At 41.9% G+C, this 20,659-nt stretch overlaps 2 protein-coding genes, 1 long non-coding RNA gene and 1 pseudogene across 4 annotated transcripts in view; 2 read left to right on the plus strand and 2 right to left on the minus strand.

Annotated features, from left to right (window-relative positions):
* Positions 1 to 2,688, plus strand: part of LOC138761072 (uncharacterized G-patch domain protein DDB_G0278987-like) — a 40,234-nt gene extending 37,546 nt beyond the window's left edge. The window contains exon 5 of the mRNA XM_069932661.1: positions 2,558 to 2,688. Within this exon, the coding sequence (XP_069788762.1) occupies positions 2,558 to 2,653 (96 nt within the window). The 3' untranslated portion in view covers positions 2,654 to 2,688. The remainder of the gene's footprint in view (positions 1 to 2,557) is intronic.
* LOC138761075 (uncharacterized) lies at positions 1,597 to 8,710 on the minus strand. The gene is made up of 3 exons (XR_011356100.1): positions 8,602 to 8,710; positions 5,720 to 5,787; positions 1,597 to 3,146 (listed from the first exon to the last, which is right to left on the minus strand). It is a non-coding gene; the product is annotated as an uncharacterized lncRNA (long non-coding RNA).
* LOC138761074 (vacuolar protein-sorting-associated protein 25 pseudogene) lies at positions 3,138 to 4,223 on the minus strand (annotated as a pseudogene).
* A 197-nt stretch (positions 8,711 to 8,907) lies between the features above and the next one.
* sdf2l1 (stromal cell-derived factor 2-like 1) lies at positions 8,908 to 19,942 on the plus strand. 2 transcript variants are annotated; one of them, XM_069932663.1, is made up of 3 exons: positions 8,908 to 8,976; positions 14,107 to 14,303; positions 18,680 to 19,942. In XM_069932663.1, the coding sequence occupies exons 1-3, from the start codon at positions 8,937 to 8,939 to the stop codon at positions 18,956 to 18,958; spliced, it is 516 nt and encodes a 171-aa protein (XP_069788764.1). In that variant the 5' UTR covers positions 8,908 to 8,936; the 3' UTR covers positions 18,959 to 19,942. The 2 variants fall into 2 exon arrangements, with proteins under 2 accessions (XP_069788764.1, XP_069788763.1); XM_069932662.1 differs by lacking the exon at positions 8,908 to 8,976 and adding an exon at positions 8,983 to 9,212.
* Positions 19,943 to 20,659: the final 717 nt, after the last annotated feature.

Consider the following 20,659-nt stretch of genomic DNA (forward strand, 5'->3'; position numbering starts at 1 on the left):
AGGTTATTCTCACACCATAACACATGATTTTCCACCTTTCCTCTGTAGTGCAACTCATCGTTGTTGCTGATGAGGCCGACTACTATCAAGACATCTGCAAACTTGATGATGCTGTTGGAGCTGGCTTTGGCAATACAGTCATGGGACAGTAGCATGAACAGGACCGGGCTGATCAGACAGCCCTGAGGTGTGCCAGTGCTCAAGATAACAGACACTCAATGCTCTGCTACCGACCCAGACAGACTGTGGTCTTTGTTAGCAAGACAAAAATCCAATTACAGAGAGGGGTGTTGCGTCCCACTGAGGACAGCTTCTCCACCAACCTGTGGGAATGATCATATTAAATGCCAAGCTGAAGTCAATTGACTGCAACTTAATGTATGAAGGTTGTACATTTAGTGGGTCGATGATGTGGAAGGACAAGGTTAAAGCATCATCCATCTGTAGGGGAATTGAAATGGCTCCCACATCTCTGGCAGTTTTGCTTTGATGAGTTTCATCACCAGATGGTCAAAGCATTTCATATTCGTTGTGGTCAGTGCCACAGTAGTCATTGAGGCCTGCTATTGTCACCCTCTGGTACCAGGATGATGGTGCCCATCTTGAAACTCATGGGAACAATGGACTGCTGCAGTGATGTGTTGAAAATGTCTGTAAGGATCTCAGTCAGTTAGTTTGCATGCTCCTTCAATTCCCAACCAGTATTTTGACTGGTCCCATTTAATTAAGCAGCTATTAAGCAGCTATGGCTATGCAGGGGGCCCATTTATCAATTTTATTTTTACAATTTAAAAATAAATTTAGCCATAAAACACAGTAACAGGCCATTGATGCCCATGGGTCTGTGCCGCCCAATTTACACCCAATTACCCTACAACCCCGGTATATTTTGAATGGTAGGAGGAAACTGGAGATCCTGGGGAAAACTCAAACAGACACAGGGAGGATATGTAAACTCCTTACAGACAGTACAGGATCTGAACCCTGGTCCTAATGGCTGGTGCTATAAAGGTGTTGCGCTAACTGCTATGCCAACCGTGCCGTCAGAGGAACAGGGAGCTTTCTTTGGTGTCAGCCTGTCCTTCTCATCGAACCGTGCATAGATGTTCGCCTGTCCAGAAGGGAGATATCATTGTCTTTGACTCACAAGGTTGTTTTGTGATCTGTTATAGTTTTGATCCTTTGTCACATGTGCCTTGTGTCACTGGTGTCACACAGCTATCTATGGATTTTCTGTGCTTATCCATGCTTTGCCTTCTGGATTACACAGGGGGGGGGGGTTATGCCCTGGCTGATCTTAGTGCCATCTTGTCTCCTGTCCTGAAGGCAGCATCACAAGCTCTGAGAAGTGCCCAGACCTCTGCATCAACCATGGTTTAAGGTTAGCTCTGGTTGTGAAGCATTTGATCTAGGTGACACCCTCAATGCACTTTCAGATGTTGCCAGTCACTGAGCCCGTGTACTCCTTTTTTTGAATATAAAGGAACAAATACTTTATTTTCAAATAACTTTAAAGTAATGAAACCAGAAATGCAATATAAACAAAATTTGAAACAAAATTCCAATAGATATGCAATTTTGCATTATTCAGGACTGATGTTTCTTTTCTGTAAACAGTAATACATTGATATAAATTTTTTATCTAACTTTAATTATTACACCATGTCTTTGTCACCATAGCAAAGTTATCAATGAAATAAAAGCTAAAGTTTATTTGAAAACAATTCTCAAACCTGGGTCTTCCACTACCAAGAAGGGCAACAGTGCATCACCACCTCCAAGCTCTCCCGAAGTCACACACCACCTGATTTCAAAATCTATCTCCATTCCTCCTCATCATTGTCTCAAAATCTGGAACGTACTAGTTAAAGGCAATGTGGTAGTCGCTGTACTCACAAGGACTGCAGCAATTCAAAAAGGGAACTCACCACTAACTTCATAAATGTAACAGAAATGAGAGATGGGCAATAAATACTGGCCTTTTTAAGCAATATCTATATTCCATGAATGAATAAACAAAAGTCTCTCCAACTACAAGAGATTAAACTGTAGAGTACAAACAAATGCACAACATACCAAGTTGAATTGACAGCAGGATCAGGAAATGACCAACTGGTGCAGGCTGATCACTTCCTTTAACTAGTTGTGTTCTTTCAATCTGATCATGCTTGATCCACTTTTCAATGTTCATTCCTTGTTCCTGACCATCACTATCAGGTACTTTCCAATTTGCTTCCTAACTTTTCCTCCTCAAACTTTAGGATGTTGCCACTTGCTCAATTCTTCATCCAAGGAAAGTTTTGGTCCCAACATGACTGGAGCCAAATGCAATACCCTAAAGGTGAATGAAGCTTAATCTACAATCCACATTTGACCTGGAAACCCATGTGCTGGTCTGGGAAGCTCTGGTTATTTGACACCTGCAGTAAAGCTCCAAGAACACAACAGGAATTATGAAGTTAACTTGTAATTTGTGCTGTGGGACAGAATAAATTTTCTCTGAATTCAGCAATTTTAAACTTAATCCTAATTTTAACATTTTTTATTTGACCCACAGGACTCCAAGTATGCAACAACGTTAATAAAGGCAAAATATACAGAAATTCTTGCAGTTAATGATAATTTACAGCAGTTCTTGTTAATCAGGGTATAACTATTTGCAATAAAAGAACAATATTTATCTTGACTACATTTTTAAATAAATATACATTTCTTTAATTGTCTTTGTACTGATCTTAAAGGATCACAGATAAAAGTCTACTACGTCAAAAAGACAGTACAGCAACCGTGCTGCATACATTAGTTATAACATAACTGAGAATTCAAATTAATTTCTAAAGGCAATACCCCTGTAGTCATATTCTGCTTTTGTACTTCTACTATTCCAACCAACAGAAAAATTCTAGCTATATTTAATTTGAGAAGGAACTGGATCCAGAATGGAAAATAGAATACCTAGCTTTATAAAATTTTCAGATTAAATGCAGCATTTTCATGAGGGTTGTGTTCTTCTGCCAGAGCTGTTGACATTTCACTTTCTTAAAATGTTGATTTCTATCCCAATGCTGGGTAGTAACCTCACAAAAACACATACAATTTCCAATATTGACAGAGGGGGTTCTCCACCGTCTAATTCCTTACGACACCTATAGAAATAAAAGAAAAGATCCAAGGACCGAAGGAAATATTGATAAAATTATTTCCAACATGCTGACAGGCTTTTTGAACTTACACCAAGAAGAGCTTGAGAGTCTTCTGCACATCATGTTATCAGTTTACCAGTAATTTGAATTATAAGACAACCTACTATAATGAAAGAAAGGGACTAAATAACATCATTGTGGCTTTGTAACATACTGTAGACACTTTTCCACTCACTTAACTCTGATCGTGTACTGGCAGGCTATGTGCAAACATTCTGTCTTTTAAGCCTTATTTTAAACTTCTGAAAACACCACAATCAGTAACGTTATATTCAGTACTTGAAGCTATAATGGGTTTAAAATTAGAAGAATAAAAAGGAGACTGCAGTTGCAGGCAGCCAGATTGTACATTACAATCAAGTCAGTGGTGCAACAGTGATGTCTGGATAACTGAAGTTCAAAGTACTTTTCTTCAGGGTCTTGAGTACATTTTCATTAATTATAATGCTTTAATTATTGTCAGAGTCGCCAGTAGCTGCTCAGACCAACATGGGTGGCATCAGAAGAACTTAACCCCTTTACTGTCAGCAATGGTGAGCCTTTCGCTCAGACTGTAGAGCTTGCAGTGCCCGTAGCAGAAGCCATTCCTCCAAACCATGGAACTCTTCACCCTCAGTGTCATCTCCACTGGAGAGTTCATAAAATGTAAATACAGAGTTAGTCACGCCATTCTTTGAAACCCACTGAGACACAAGTTTACCCCACTCTTCAGGTCTCCTCCACATTATGAGACAGCGAGTTTTATTTTTATCAATCCACTCTAAATTTCCTTTTTTCCCCCCAGAGTTCTTCTAATACAACCTGGATAGCTTCTAAGGGAAACTTCCTTTGGATCTTCTTATTGTTGAACAGTGGGCTTTCTTGTGCCTCCAGCGCATCGATAGTGTAAAGCTTGTGATAAAGTAGGTAGGATAGCACCAGTGAACACTATGCTGCCAGCTGCTTGCGCTGGGTGTTAACATTTGGTTGTAGTGTGTAGAAAGGTGGGAAGTTGTACTGCCAGGGCCACTCAAAGCTCATGGCAGAGGTGGTGACCAGACGGTGCTAGCTCGTGTACTCTTTGATGTTTACATGGCTGTTGTAGGTGGCTGCCTCTCTGAAACTGCTCCAGTTTGTGGTTTCAAAGCAGTGCTGTAGTGCCTCTCTGCCCCCCTTCCCATCCTGTTTTCCATTCATTTTGTCAGTGGTCTGTATACTGGGGTTAGCAGGACTGATGTGCAATCTGAGTATCCAGGGTGGGGGCAAGGGGTAGCCTTGTATGCATCAGGGTTGTTGGTGTACACCTGATCTAGTATGTTCTCTGCTTTGGTGGCAAAGTTGACGTGGTGTTGAAACTGTGATTGAACTGCTTTCAGGTTGGTGTGGTTGAAGTCACCAGCTACAATAATGGGACCATCAGGATGGGATGTCTGGGCTTCGCAGATGGCACTGTAAAGCTCCTTGCAACACCCTAATTAGCTAAAGGTAAAATGCAGTAATCAGCATGGCTGTGAATTTGCTGGGCAGGTAGAAAGGTCTGCATTAGGTATTCTATCTCTGCTAAGCAGAACTTTACATTAGACATTTGCATACCAGTTCTCATTGATGTAAATGCACAAACCCCCTCCTCAAGTCTTAACGGAAGCAGCAACTTCTCTGTCTGCCCTGAAGGAAAGGTGGTCCTGAGATCCTCTCCCTTTTAGTTCTTTGTTTTCCTGAAGTGTTGTGGAGATGACCCCAGCACAGCTCCAATGATGTATGTTCCAGGCAACCACGTGGCCACCAATCCCCATGATTTCAAGCACAAGGAGCAGGATTCATGATTCTAATATGCATGAGGCATAACACATTTATGTTTGAGTATCATTTACACATGGTGTGACAAGACTGCAACATCAGTCATCTCTGCAACCCTCTGTTTTACATGTTAATTTTTAGACCTCCACATTTCACAATTATCTTGCCTACACTGGATACCTAGTAAGCTTTCTGTAAATGCTCGAGATAACTTTATTTTCACAGAACATGCTTATATCCCACAGGATCTTGTTTATCTTTGACCATTATTGCTTCAGAACTGGGAAAATCAATAAAATGACTGAAATTGCAAGAATGTTCCTAATTTTATATTGCACTTTATATCTTTACATCACACAAGACTTCAGGTCGGAGAGAGGATTTTGATTTCACTGCTCTGGATGACACGCAGTTAGCAGAGTTGATACGTATTAACACCTCTAACAATTTGGGATCAACCCTGTCCTCTCGTGCTGTCAGTGTAGTTTGTACATTCTCGCCATGACTGTGTGGGTTTCCTACTACATCTCAAAATTGTGCAGTTTGGTAGGTTAATTGGGCACTGTGAATTATACCCAATGTGTAGGTACATGGTAGAATCAAGTTGTGGGGAGGCCCCCGAGGTGATAGGATAGTGGGGTAATGAGAGTGCTCTGTGAGTGGGAATAGACTCAATGGGTAAGAAAATCTTCCTTCTATGTTGTAAGAAAATGTGAAAATACAAAAATATTTACACCTACCTTAGTACTGCACTCAAGCAGTTGCTTTGATTATGTTCTTGAGACTACAATGGAATAGACTCTTGCCTCTGAAGTGAGAGGATTGTAAATGAGTCAAGGTGACGCAGTACACTCAGCCTTTGTAAATAAGTTTTAAACAGCAAGATGTAAAGAAAATTCAAACATGGAAAGCAAATGAAGTTGCGAAATGATGCAGCACAGAAACAGGCCCTCTGGCTCATTGACTCTGTGCTGATCTGCCACCACCCATTTAGATAGATCTGAGATTAATGCCATTTTTGTTATTCTCCCCATATTCTCAACTCTTATGCACAAGGATCAATTAATAATGGCAATTAACCAACTACCTTGCACATTTTTGGGATGTGGGAGGAAACTAGAGGGCCAGGTGGAAACCCAAGTGATCTCCGAGAGAAGGGGCACAGACAGCACTGGAGATCAGGATTGAACTCAGGACTCTGGTGCTGAAAGGCAGCAGCTCAACTATCTACATCACAGTGCCACTCTCTATGCCAAAATGGTTGAATTCAAATATGAGCCTGATTAATTAGAGCCTAAAACTAATGTCTTAAGGGATGGAGTGACTCATGGTAAACTTATGATTGCACAGAGAACTCCAAAAACCCAGCAGCAACAGAAATTCACCAAGACAATGGTTACTTAATCAAAAATATTTTTAATTTTCTTCATACATAATAAGATCAACATTTAACTTATTACTATTAACAACCTAACTTAACCCCCTTCTCATTCCAACGCATGTGTATGTAATGTGTTTTCAGGTAAGTTCTTTGTTTCACTGCCCAATCATTCACTTTTCACTTCTCTAAGATCACTGGTATGAGGTAATTTTCCACACTGTGCACAGAATTTAAAATGTATGATTTTCACCAGGCTTTGGTGCTTTAACTTAAATTGTTATTGCAAAGGAAGGTCTCTGTTGGTTTCTGAGAGAGATATCTGTTGGACACACACAAACTGATCTCCCTCAAACAGCCACTTCAGTGTCTTGCTGAAGAAACTCGTCTCTCATGTTTTCCAAAAGATAACCTCTTTTTTCCAGGTTACCCCAGAGAGTTCTTTTTCCCCTATTCCAGGAGAAACACATTAACCAGCCACATCCTCTTGTAATTGACTACAAGGGTTGAGAACAGGCTGAACTCAAAACTCATCTTCAAATGGGGTCTTGCTACAACTGCTGCCGTAAACTCTCACTCCAAAGATTCACATTTTTTTCCCTCTCCCTTTGCAAAACTACATGACCCCTCTTAGAACAGTAACCTTCAATCAGCAATTTAAACTTCTGGCACCAGTCTTAATAAACACAAGATTTTAAGTTCTTGAGCCTCCGCCCTGTGTAAACATGGTGATCCATGAACACCCACTGGTATAACTGGCACAAGTACTCTTCTATTGTCTCTGCAAAATCACTGTAGACTTGTAGGGTCCACCTTAGGCAAAGGTCTGGCTTTTTAAATGTGTCTTTTGTGAAATGTTAATGTCTGTTTGTGAAGTGTACCTAAACTAAACCCCCATAATTTATACCTTTTTAAAGACATATTTTATTAACCCAGTGTTACGGAATTAGTTATATGCTTGTCGTAATCTACCAACATTTCTGGGTTCTGGAAAGATCCCAAGTGATTAGAAAAGTGCAAATGTCACATCACTATTTAAGAAAGGAGGGAAATCGAATGTAGGAAGTCCAAGCCAGTTAGTCAAATATCTGTAATTTGGGAAAAGCAGTGTGAGAAACAGAAGTACCTTCACAGAATTTGCTCGAGACAAAAATTGAGAACAAAGAACATTTATTGTACAACAATGCAAAGTTGGGTGCTTCCCCTTACCCTGGGAATACACACAGATACTGGGGCTGACCCAACTTTTATACATTTCATTTCAGTACAGAGATACCTTCCCCCCAACATTCTTCTGCCTCCTGGATTGGTTTAGCATTAGGTAATTCTGCCCACGTGGATTCTAACTTCTTATCAGTTTATGTGCCTTCCTGCAAACTTGTTAGCCAGGAAGTATCATGTCTTTGTTCTTCACTCATTAATCAATCCCCAAGACTTGCTAAAGCTATCTACTTGTTATCTTGTTTTGAAGATCCTTAGTTTATTACACTTTTACAACCCTTCCTCTTGTTCCAGCATCCCTTCACCCTGATTTCACCCATAATACTTCATCTCTAATGAGCATTTGCTTGACTCCTCACATTCCAGTATCCCTTCACCTTAAGTTAACCCATAATACTTTATTCTTAATTGACACTTGCTTCCAGTATCTCTGGACTCCTAACATTCCAATATCCCTCACAGCAGTGCATAAAATGGCTGGAGAAACTCAGTAGCTGATTGGGGAAAATGCTGGAACCGGTTATTAAGGAAATAGAAGATGAAAATCTTCAAAATTTTCCCCCCATTAAAACAATCCCAAAAGAAGTCTCAGAAGGGACTTATGCTCATCAGCAAACTCTCGCCCCCCACCCCACAAAGCGTGCAGTAAATAACAGTACAGGATATACAAATGGAAGCGAGATGGATTTAGCAGGTCATGGATAGAAACAGTCAGTTAATATTTCAGGTCAGGACCCTCTATCTAGACTGATCTATCCAAGTACCTCCAGCTTCTCACTTTCCAGCATCCTCTGTGCTTAACATGGCCTGCGGGGGAGATCCAATCATCTCGATTGAATGAGGAACTGGCTGCCCACCCAAGCCTGAGGCAGCAGGCACACCCTCCCTCACAGACGCACCTGCGGAAGAGGCTGGTCCACACATTGGGCCGCAGGACCCACAGCCCACTTGGCTGCAAGTCCTCCTCCATTCCCATGCCCGCCCACCCAGCAAAAGCAATATATATTTTTTGCGCATCCTAACCTGCATAATATTTCTCGAAGCTTCTGCACCTGCCTCGTTTCGCTTCCCAACCAATGACCGAGGTGGTTGACGCAGCTTTCCTCAGGGTTCCCTCCCTGGCCAATCAGACGCTTACAACATCCCTTCGCCCAATGGTGAAGAACGACGTGGACCCAACGCATGGTCTCATCGTCATTTGAATGACATCTCCAAAGGTCCCGCCTTTTTTAGTAACAGCCCAATCAGCGAGGAGCCTTCCGTTCTCCTCGAATGCGCCGGCTCCTATTGATTTACCGCTCAGCCAATCGTCACGCAAGGGCCAACACTCCAGGAGCATCGGCCAATCAGTAAGGAGCATGTGCTCTCTGGCCGGAGCGAGGAGATTCCACCTCCCAGGTAAGTGGTGGCAGCCGTTAATTGGCTGTGGCGCGCGAGGAGTGAGTCGGAGCACCAGCCGGCCGCCGATGCGATGGCGAGCGGCCGAGTTTGGCGAGCCGCCCTGGGGCTGGCACTGTGCGCGCTCCTCGCTGCCGCCACCGAGCAGGAGTACGTCACCTGCGGCTCGGTGGTGAAGCTGCTCAATGACCGGCACCAAGTCCGCCTGCACTCGCACGACGTGAAGTATGGCTCTGGTAAGTGGCCGGGTCCTTGCCGCCTCCGAGACTTGGCTGGGTTATAGTGGCCGGTGCTGGAACACTGCTTCCCCACACTGGGGCCGGTACCGGGTCACACCCGGGGCTGCTGGGCCCCTGAGGTTAATGGGACAGCCTCCCCTCAAATCCTGGGGTCCTGAGGTGAACGCCGGACTCTCGCCTCAAATCTTGGGCCACTGAAGTGAATGGCAGCAACCTCCTCCCCCCTCTCCCCCCCCCCTCTCCCTCTCCCCCCCACCCATATTAAAACCACAGAAAAGGTAAAGCCTCCATTATGGTCACCTAATACTACATTTGGAATGTAACATGCATGAAATCCTTTAACTTCCTCTACATAAGGCAGACAGTTGCCACTGCCCAACCCCCCCCTCGCCGAACCCTACTGTACTTGCTGTAACACAGGTCCTTCCGGCCCATCTAGACTGTGCAGAACCATTTTGCCTAGTCCCACTGACCTGCACCCAGTCCATAGCCCTCCATACCTCTCCCATCCAATGTGCCTGTACAAATTCTTAAATGTTAAAATTGTGCCTGCATTCACCACACCCTCCCCTCTCTGTGTGAAGAAGTTCAAACATGCAGCACGGTAATGGCCCATTTCGGCCCACAAGTCTGTGCTGCCCAATTCGCCTACACCTCCGGCACACTTTGAACGGTGAGAGGAACTGAAGCCTCCGGGGAAAAACCCGCGTAGACACGGAGAACGAGCAAACTCTTTACAAGCAGCGTGGAATTCTAACCCTAGTCCTGATCACTGGTGCTGTAAAGGTGTTGCACTAATCACTACACCAACTGTGCTGTTCCCCCTAAACTTTTCCCCTTTCACTCTACCCATGTCCTCTAGTTTCTATCTCATCTATCAGTGGAAAAAACCTATCTATATTTCCTTGTAAGTCAGTTCCTGAAGTACGGGCAACTCCTCACTGATTATCAACACAGGTGCGCGCACCCCAAGGATATGTGCTTCATCCACTGCTCTATTCATTATACTCACAATTGTGTGGACAGACACAATTCCAGTGCAATCTACAAGTTTGCTGATGACACCAGAGTTGTCGGCAGAATCAAAAATGGCAATGTAGGTACAGGAGGAGATAGATCAGCTTTTTGAGTGCTGTCCCATCAACAACCTTGCGCTCAACATTAGGAAAAGCAAGGAGATGATTGTGGACTTCAGGAGGGAGTCAGGGGAACACGACCCAATCCTCATTGAGGGCTCAGTTATGGAGAGGATCAAGAACTTCCTGGAGGTCAATGTCGCTAAGGATCTGTCCTGGAGCCTCCATCTTGATGCAATCATGATGAAGGCCCGCCAGTGGCTATACTTTGTGAGGTGCTTGAGAAGATGTGGGTCTATCACCAAAAACTCTCAAAAATTTCTACAGGTGTACCGTGGAGAGGATTCTGGCTGGTATGGTGGGGGGGGGGGGAAGATGTCAAATCTCAGGACAAGAAAAAACTCCAGAGGGTTGTTAACTCAGCCTCCAATATGACAGGCACCACTCCATTCGAGGCGGTGTCTTTAAAAAAAAGCAGCCTCTATCCTCAAAAGATCCCCACCACCCAGGCAATGACCTCATCACTCTGCTACCATTGGGAAGGAGGTACAAGAGCCTAAAGCTGAGCACTATGCAGCACGAGGACAGCTTCTTCCCCGCTGCCATCAGATTCCTGAATAATCAACGAACCAAACACACTGCCTTACTTTTTGTGCAATATGATTTAAATTTTTTAAATATGGTTGCAAGATTGTTCATAATATGAATGTTGGTATTGCAAATGCTGCTGAAAAACACCGAATTTTGTGACGGAATTGTTCATGACAATTATTTCTGATTCTGAACATCCTAGTAAATCTTTCTATCTTATTGATATCTTTATACCCAGTTAGGTGACCAAAGCTGCACACAAAACTCCAAATTCGGCCTCACCAATGTCATGTACAACTTTACCATAATATTCCAACTTTTGTACTCAGTACTTTCTATGGTTCTATTTTAAACCTCCTTCCTCCAAATCCAGGGGCACTGAGGTCAGTGACAGAATTGTCCCTCTCAATTCCTGGGGCACTGAGGTCAACGGCAAGCCCTCCCTCAAATCCCGGGTCACAATAAAAAAGAAACGCTCTCCTGATCCTCTGAGGTCAATGCTGGTCTGTATCATCATCCCTCTCAAAGGCTTTGCCACTGTTGATTAACATCAGTCTTATCACACTTCCACCCTACAAGCCCATAGCTAATGAAATTCGCTCTTGGAACGTTCAACTTTCTGGGACCACTGTGGTCATTGCCTAGTTTCTTTTCCTAGATGTGCTGGTGCCAGTTTTAGTTCCTGTGGATGGACTGTGATGGTTTCAGTCAAGGGAGGTAGAGAGTCAAATGAGCGTATGCTACCATCCTTGATCTGCTGATTATGCTCCTAACATTCTAGTCTCTTGTGTTATTGATTGGGGATAACTTTTGAGGCAGGCATGAGTCCTTATCTCCTGACAAAGTTTGGGAATTTCATTTTAAATTTGTGCCAAAGCTGGAATGGTGTGGATAATATGACCTGATGTTGCAAGTAAAAGAAGATTTGGTTCCCATTAACCTGTTTTTTTATATACTGCAGGCAAGTCCTTCAGTGGTGTCATTGGATTTGCTCAGGACTCTACTGATTCAATCAGAATCAGTATCATAAAATTCATTGTTTTGCAACAGCATCACAATGCAAACATGTCTATATACACTTCAAAATAAATAAAAATAATGCAAGAAAAAGACAGTGTATTGTGGAGGGTTGTAGTTGTCACGTGACTGCACATCAATTACCTGATTGGAAGATGCACCACCTGCCAATCAAGGTTTGGCCCCACGCATCTGTGACTATTAGCTGCTTTAAGTAACTTTGTACTTGTCCTTGGGCCATTGGCCTTTGTAATTAATTGGACTTTGCTGGTACTGAGCCATTGGCTCCCTGTAGATTACCTGGGGTGGGGGGGGGCAACTCTCTGTTGGACCACCTTGCTTCACTCCAGGCTGAGTACTGTGGAATGGCACTGGAGAAATCACTTGGTAAGGCGTGCACTAGGAGTGTCTTAGATGGTGTCCAGAGTTGCAAAGAGCCGTGCCTGCACTGAGTCAATGGGTGGTGGGTATCGTATTGTTTCTTTTCCTTGATTGTATGTAACAGCACTGTGTAGGCTAGTTTATTTTTTTGTGTGTCTTATCCCTGATGCGATCTTCCCTTGTTTGTTTTCTGTAAATAGAGTACTGTCAGACTATGTTCAGAATCCTTGCTTTTGAGACCCATTAAATCTGTTCTCTCACTCTGGACCCACTGCAATTTGCCTACTGGCACAATCACTCCACAGCAGATGCATTATCTATCACTGGCTCTCCACTCAGCTCTGGAACATCTTGACAACAACTCCTACATCTAGGTACTCCTCATTGAATACAACTTACCCTTCAACACAACTATTCCCTCAGGGCTGGTCAACAACAAGCTTCAAACTTGAGGCCTCTGCAACTGGATCCTTGACTTCCTCATTAGAAGACCACAAGCTGTATTATTTGAAAACAATGTCTCCTTGCTGACGATCACTGCAGGTACACCTCAAGGAAGCGTGCTTAGCTTACCGCTCTACGACTGAGGCTAGGCTTAATTCAAATGCTGTCTGCAAATTTGCCAGTGACACCACAGTTGTTGGCAGAATCACAGACGGCAATGAGGAAGTGTACAGGAGGGAGATAGATCAGCTCGTTGAGTGGTTTCACAACAACAACTTTGCACTCAACGTCAGCAAAACTAAGGAGAGATGATTATGAACTTTGGGAGGAAATCAGAACATGAACCAGTCCTCATCGAGGGGTCAGCAGTGAAGAGGGTCAAGAACTTCAAATTCCTGTAGCTAACATCTCTGTGGATCTGTCCTGGAGCCTCCATGTTGATGCAATCACAAAGAAAGCTGGCCAAATGCTATACTTTGCAAGGAGTTTTGGGAGTTTCGGAATGCCACCGAAGACTCTCAGAAACTTCTCCAGATGTACCATGGAGAGCATTTTGGCTGGTTGCATCACTGTTTGGTACAGAGGTGCCAATGCTCAACAAGAAGAAAAACTCCAGAAGATTGTTAACTCATGGGCACCAGTCTTCATTCCATTGTGGTTATTAACAAGAGCCAGTGTCTTAAGAAAACAGCCTCTTATCATCAAGGACCTTTATCACCCAGGCCCTGCCCTTTTCACTCTACTTCCATCGGTGTGGGGAGAAGGTACAGAAGTCTGAAGATGAGCACTCAGCGGCACAAGGACAGCTTCTTCCCCTCTGCCATCAGATTCTTGATTGAACAATGAACGCTTTCATACTTTTTGTCTTTTTCTTGCACTATTTTTATTTTGTAAGGTGAATTTATATAAATATTTGCACTGTGATCCTGCCGCAAAATAACGAAATTCGTGACATGTTCACGAAAATAAATTCTGATTCTGGAGTCCCTCCTTCAAGCCACCTTGTAGTCTTACAGCTGAAGCATTCCACCCCAAGCAACATTCTTGCAAATGTCCTCTGCAAACTTTCCCTTAATAAGCATTGTTTGATCAGCTGCGTTTTCCAAAAGAAAGGCTTTAGTTTCCTGATTTTGTTCCCCCTCCAGGATTAGTGCGGTATGAATACTGAATGGTTTCCTGTCCCCACCTCCTGTATCAGTGAACCTCAAGCACAATGGCCATGAAGTTGAAGTTGTGAATGCAAAGAATGTAGAACTACCATTTCTTGAAAAGCTATCTAAAACATTTGTGATTTAACTGAATGCTAATTGTTTCCTTGTATTTTTGATTTAAAAAAAATTGCTGAGTTATTTTCTGGGACATTTGCTCTTAATTCTCAAAAGGAAGTGGCCAACAATCTGTGACTGGTGTGAGTGTTTCGGATGACAGCAACAGCTACTGGACAGTGAGAGGAAAGCCAGGTCAGGTTTGTCAGCGAGGAATACCAATTAAATGTGGACAATCAATACGACTAACGCATGTCAACACTGGAAGAAACTTGCACAGTCATCATTTTGTGTCACCACTCTCTGGAAACCAGGTATAACCTTTTGTTTCAACTATGTACTGATTTTAGCTTAAATGCAGGGGTCATGATAAAGGAAATATCAAATGATACATAAATTGGTAATGATTGATTAGGAGATAGCTGTAAAGTGTAGGAGGAATAGATTGGTCAGCGTGGGCAGAAAGGGCAATATGATTGACATAAAGCATTTGGGAAGAGCTCAACTGGTGTGAGTGATTTGAGTTCTGGCGAAGCTGAAGTCAAAGGGTATTTCATAGAAAACTAGAGTAGCTGGAGTCATACCTAGCACAAAAGATTATTGTCAGTATTAGAAATCGGTCACTTCAGCACCATGACTGTTTCATCAGTCGCTCTTGCAGAGTCTTGATAGTCACTTTTAGATTTATTGTCAGAGTACACACATGACATTACATTCAACCCTGAGATTCTTCTCTCTGTTGGTGAGGCAAAATTACCACTTCACCACACCCTCCCCTCTCTGTGTGAAGAAGTTCAAACAAACAGCACGGTAATGGCCCATTTCGGCCCACAAGTCTGCTGCCAATTTGAATCATGTAGTGCAAAAAAAACTACAGTGTATACTTGTAAACAAAGAACTGTAAATAGTTAACAAATTTAAACAAATGTGCAATTCAGAGGTTAAAAACAAAATTCTGATTGAGTTTGTTTGTTGTTGAGTCTAATGGTGCGAGTCTTGTGGCTCCTATTCATCTTTCCAGATGGCAGCATTCCCTGTAGATGTTCTCCATAGTGGGGAGGGTTTTTGCCTGTGATGTCCATTACCTTTTGCAGGGCTTTACATTCATGGGTTGTTACAGAGTAACCATTTCTTGTTATGTCTGAAGCTACATCCAGCTGTCCATCAACATCAAGGCACTGCCCAGTCTCTCCAGCCTGCCAACCGGGTGTGAACCCACCAGCCAGAGCTCACACTTCCATTGTCCAGCCTCATACCTCACAGCCCCTGCTGAGCAAGGGAGGTTATAAACAGCAGATGAGTTTCACTTCCTCTTTGCCATGTGGTTGCAGGTAAGGTATTAGCAACCCCATAAGCTAACCAAGGGTATTGCTGTAAACACAGCCCAATTATCAGGGGTATGGGAACATGTACACCCCTGTAGGTAGCCCACATGTAGGGTAACCTCCGTAGTCAGAAGCCCCTATCCCTACGGGCTTATTATGGGGTTGGAAGCTGGTCATGTTTTCCCACTCCTCTCCTGGAACTGCTTCTGATTGTATGCTGCTGCTAGGTTTAGGTTCCAACTGCTTGTAAATTGCTAATTACTTTGCTTTGTTCTGTTAATTGGTCCTGATCTGCTAGTGTGTTGCTGGGGTAGCCAGCCTGTTTGTTTCTGTTAATAAATCCTTTAGTTATCCATTCCCTGTGTCTGGACTAGTTTCCTTCTGAACCCTAAACGAATATCAACATAACATGGGTATTGGTGTCGCCCTACCAGACCATGATGCACTGGTTAGCACACTTTCCACCACTATCTGTTGAAATTTGGCAGGGTTTCTGGTATCATACCAAACCTCCGCAAACTCTTGAGGATGTAGGGGTGCCGATGTGCGCTCTTTATGATGCCTTTAGTGTGTTGGGTCCAGGAAAGATCCTCCGAGATGGTGACTCCCAAGAACTTTGCTCACCCTCTCGACCTCTGATTTCTTTACACCCAGTGATCACTGGATTGTATACCTCTGGTTTTCCTGAGGTCAACAATCCTCTTTAGTGACATTGAGTACAAAGTTGTTGGTGCACCATTCAGGTAAGTTTGCATTCTCCCTCCTGTATGCTGACTCATCACCTTTCTTTATACAACCCCACTACAGTAGTATCATCGACCAATTTGTAGATGGTGTAATTGTCATATTGAGCCACACAGTCATAGGTGTAAAGTGAGTTGAGCAGGGGGCTACATCATGAATAATACCACTACTACTGGTTACTGTTGGTTAATTGTTTGCTGTCCATCCAACTAACCCTCTTTATTACATGTCTGCAACCTTGATTCATTCTGCTTCTGAAATGACTGAGGTAAGTGTTCCTTGGGTTATGCAAGTATTCTGTTCCTGAAAACAGTTAATAAGTCTATTTCTCTGTCAGAACTTCAGTTATCAAAAGCTACCTATGTTGTGTTCCAGAGAGACCAAAATTGCAGTCACAAGCATCTTGAATAAACAATTCGAAGCTGGAATGAGCCAAGGAGAGCAGAATGGCATGCAAGTCAGGTGGTATCCATTGCAGATAAATGGACAGTCACTGTTGCAGATCGGGACCCTTAATAGAGTCAAAGGGTCCTAACAAATTCAGAAAAGTGTTCTGATCTGAAATGTTGACTGTACACTTCTCTCCATGTATGCTGCCTGACCCGATGAGAGTTCTTTCAACTTCTCATTGTTTCATCATGTACTGGTCTATGTACATTTGCTATAATTTCCTTTCATTTAATAATCCACTTCATACTACCCACAATTAAACTAATGGAATATATACTGTATCCAACCATTAATCAATATCCTGAAACATCATTACTAGCTTGAACAATATTTAAAAATGTGCCAATTTGTCTCGTATCAGATCTTTGTAAGTCAGGTCATTTGTAACATAGGGAGTTTATTCCATTCCTCCATTTACTTTCTCCATTACTTTAAAAAATTTTTTAAAATTTTTCACACTAGGAACCATATCAACCAAAATACACACAAACATTTCCCTCTTGAATATACAGTGTCATTTTCTCCCCTTTCCCCTCTCCTTTCCCTCCCTCCTTCCCACCCCGCTCCCTACCCACTAAACGTTCAACATATACATTACAATAAACCCATTAAACGATGTCATCACACAATGAAAATAAATATTCTTTCTCCATTACTTCAGAGAATTCTGCTGTTTTTGTACCTGCTAGAACCATAAACACGACAGTACAGAAATAGGTTCTTTGGTTCATGCCAAACTATTATCCTGCCTATTCATATCTACCTGCCCTGGACAATATCCCTCCCATCTATGTACTTCTTTTAAATGTCAAATTTAACCTGCGTCCACCACTTCCACTGGCAGCTCGTTCTACACACTTTCCACCCTCTGAGAGAAGAAGTTTCCCCTATTCACCTTTCAACTTTCACCTTTTATCCATGTCCTCTCCCCTCAGTGGAAAAAGCCTGCATAGCTAGAACCCTTGTAATTTTATGTACCTCTATCATATCTCCCCTCCTTATCTGACGCTCCAGGGAATAAAGTCCTAACCTATTCCACCTTTCCCTATAACTTAGCTCAAGTCCTGGCAAGATCCTTCAACTTTATTATCTTTCCTGTAGGTAGGTGACCAAAACTGCACACAATATTCCAAATTTATCCATTTTGACAATAGGTAAAAATTGATAAAGGAGAGGTACAAGAAAAGTTGATTGCAAAAAGGGCCAGGGCCACTCTACTTTGCTCCTTGCATGTATCTCAGTTTACTGGCCAGTTTTGCAAATTCAGTCAGCACACAGTGTTCAGAAAAAGTATGTGTTACACCCTTATTCAAAAAGTGAGAAGCAACAAGCTCTAACTTTTTGTTGATTGAACCTCCCTGATTATTGTAGAAACAATAATCAGGGATAGAATTATCAAGCATTTTGATTAGTTAAAGAAAGCCATTACTATTACGATCGCTACTTGCTAGCCAGTCTCTAAAGATTCGAACACTACAATACTATTGTCTCCATGTGTGTTACTGCATGCACTGATGGTTTTTTTTTGTTTCTTCATTCTTTCTTTGTTCAATAGGACTTTGGCAGAATAATAGTTTGGCATTGTCCAAACAACATGTTTCTGTACTGTAGTGTCTATGGTTCTGGCAGGTACAAAAGTAACTAAGGGTATGTTCTGGAAAAACATGGAAATCGGGGAGATCTGCAAAATCCAAAAGAGTGAAAATTGAGGACTTCAATTACCCAAATCTTGACCATCTGGAAATTGGACTGAATAAAAATAGAAATGAAGCCATGTATTTATATTCAGCTACTTCATAATATTGGGATGTCCTGGGGGTGTTCTTAATAAAAAGGGAACTATTGGAAATGTCTTTTTAAACCATTCACTGATGTCTTAAGTCTAATAGGGATTGCACATAGTAAACTCTCATGGATAGTTAAACAAAAGTGAATGTGTGTTTTGATGTCGAGTGAGTAATATTCTCTAAAATTGGTGGCAGGGATCAAGGATTGTTGAGGGAGCAACTTGCTGATCTAAGTTTAATGTTTCATCCAAAAACAAGACCCTGTGTTTGGTACTAGTTGTTCCTAACCTAAACCATTCATGGTGCTGGTTTCTACTTGTTAGCTTACTTTTAAGTGTTGGTGTGATCATTCGACTGCTAACCTTCCATCACTTTACCATATAGGAAGTGAGTGCTTTTGGAGAGAACGGAGAAGGAGACGACTTGGATGTTTGGACTGTACAGTGCAGTGGAACAAGTTGGGAGCGAGATGATGATGTTCGCTTCAAGCATGTAGGAACCCAGGCTTTTCTAACAATAACGGGAGAGCAGTATGGTCATCCAATCAGAGGTCAGCTTGAAGTTCATGGCACATTCAGCCTCAATATTGACAACTACTGGACAGTAATGGAAGGGGTCTTCATCAAGCCTAGTGCTGAGCCATTTAAGCATGATGAACTGTAGATCATATTTAAGTAAAACTATTTGGGAAGTGAGGCCAATAAATGGTTGCATTATCTGTAACTAACTGTTTATCCTGTCTTAAGTTGTGGTTTGTACGGTGAAAATCAATTGTACTGATCTTTTCTGTACTGTAAATTTTCTAACAATGGGAATATATTTAAAATAAAGATTTATGCAAGTGAGATAGCTAACATATTATGCATACAACAGAATTATTTTGCTCTAATGTTCAGTTACACAAGTTACAAAGTGCTGGAAATGTAAGAGGTTTGTATGCCAGTGTCTCAATGTCAAGTACTGCAAACCCCATTTGATTTTTTTTTGGTTCTTTAATGTGTTGTTTCAGTTTTTAAAGAAACTATATTCTGTAGGATAATTATCTGAAAAAAATAATTCCTCTGTAGAAAAAAAATGGCTTTTTATTATTGACACCTTGACATGACATCCACTGTTGAAATTTGATCATGTGGCACAGTGAAGGTCTTGGTGTCCTGCCACGTGAACTCTGTATGACCACTAGTTTAAATGCAGCAGAAATAAAAGTGAAAGCAATCGGTGAATGCAAGATGATCTTGTACTGTGCTCTGTTAAACTGTTCCCCTTCCAGTTTCAAGCTTGAATTTCTAAATTCACTTTTGTAAGCTCCAATTTCAATTCACTTGAATGTTTTCAAAAAAAATTAGTCTTCTGCCTCATTAGTAAGTCAGTGTTTGTTCCACACAAATCTGGAATCCTCCTTCATATAACGTCAGCAATATGTTTTCTTTTTTGTGTGTCTATGTAACCTCCCCATAAATGCATCAATGCAAACTTCTCTAATTTCATTTGGCCTCTATTGATGGTCATCTTATTTATGTTTGTAGTTTGCTTTTTTTCTGAGTCCTTTGTATAAACAAAACAATGGATAATTTGGATTATCCAAGATGTAATGTTGCAGGATTGATTGTTTTGAGTTGTGTAATAAATCCATAATGAATTGATCAATATTTTGTTCAGAACTGTTGATACCTATTTTGGAAAAAGTTTATTTGCCTAATCTTTTCCAATTTGTTTATGCAAAGCAGTTTCACCTCTACAAGCAATAGGTTCAATATACTCCATTATAAGACCTCCACAGTGCCATTGAGCATTTGATGGGAAAATGCTTCGTTCAACTTTTTTTTTTGGTGAGGAAATTGGTGTGCAATGTGCAAGTACAGAGTTGGTCAGAAAATTTTCATTTCAGCTAGGAACATGTTAGCCAGAAAGGAATTCAAAACAACTAACTGGAATGAGCCAAGGATAGCAGAAGCAGATAAATGAAATGCTTTTGTTCTTTGCTGTGTGCAGAGGCTAACATATTATGAAATTGTTCTCACAAGCACATTTATTGACATGAAGCAACTTTAAACCAAAGTTTTGCTGATCTTTTCTGAACTAGTCAGACTCCAATTAGGGAAAAGGAACATGTGGTCAGGCTGACATTAGGAAACTAAAGCAATAAGACCTTGTAGTCTTGTGCCAGAGTTAATGAAATGATGATACAGAATAAAGTAAAAATACTGAAATGTTAGAGGAACTCAACCGGTCTTTCAGCCTCCTTTTTTAGTAGATGAAGATATATTGCTGACTTTGATGGCCTGAGCCCCACTTCAAGGAACATGCAGAAGGAGCCAAAAGCAGGAAATCTCAGAATACAGATAATGCTGGCTGAAGGAGGAA

Source organism: Narcine bancroftii, chromosome 4 (assembly GCF_036971445.1).
Source record: "Narcine bancroftii isolate sNarBan1 chromosome 4, sNarBan1.hap1, whole genome shotgun sequence".
Classification (NCBI taxonomy): domain Eukaryota; kingdom Metazoa; phylum Chordata; class Chondrichthyes; order Torpediniformes; family Narcinidae; genus Narcine; species Narcine bancroftii.

What these genes read in the sequence shown, in the direction of transcription:
- sdf2l1 (XM_069932662.1), top strand. Translation starts at nt 9,050, where the DNA reads ATGGCGAGCGGCCGAGTTTGGCGAGCCGCCCTGGGGCTGGCACTGTGC. An exon ending in CGACGTGAAGTATGGCTCTG is followed by an intron (nt 9,213 to 14,106) that starts GTAAGTGGCCGG and finishes AATTCTCAAAAG; the next exon opens with GAAGTGGCCAACAATCTGTG. An exon ending in CACCACTCTCTGGAAACCAG is followed by an intron (nt 14,304 to 18,679) that starts GTATAACCTTTT and finishes TTTACCATATAG; the next exon opens with GAAGTGAGTGCTTTTGGAGA.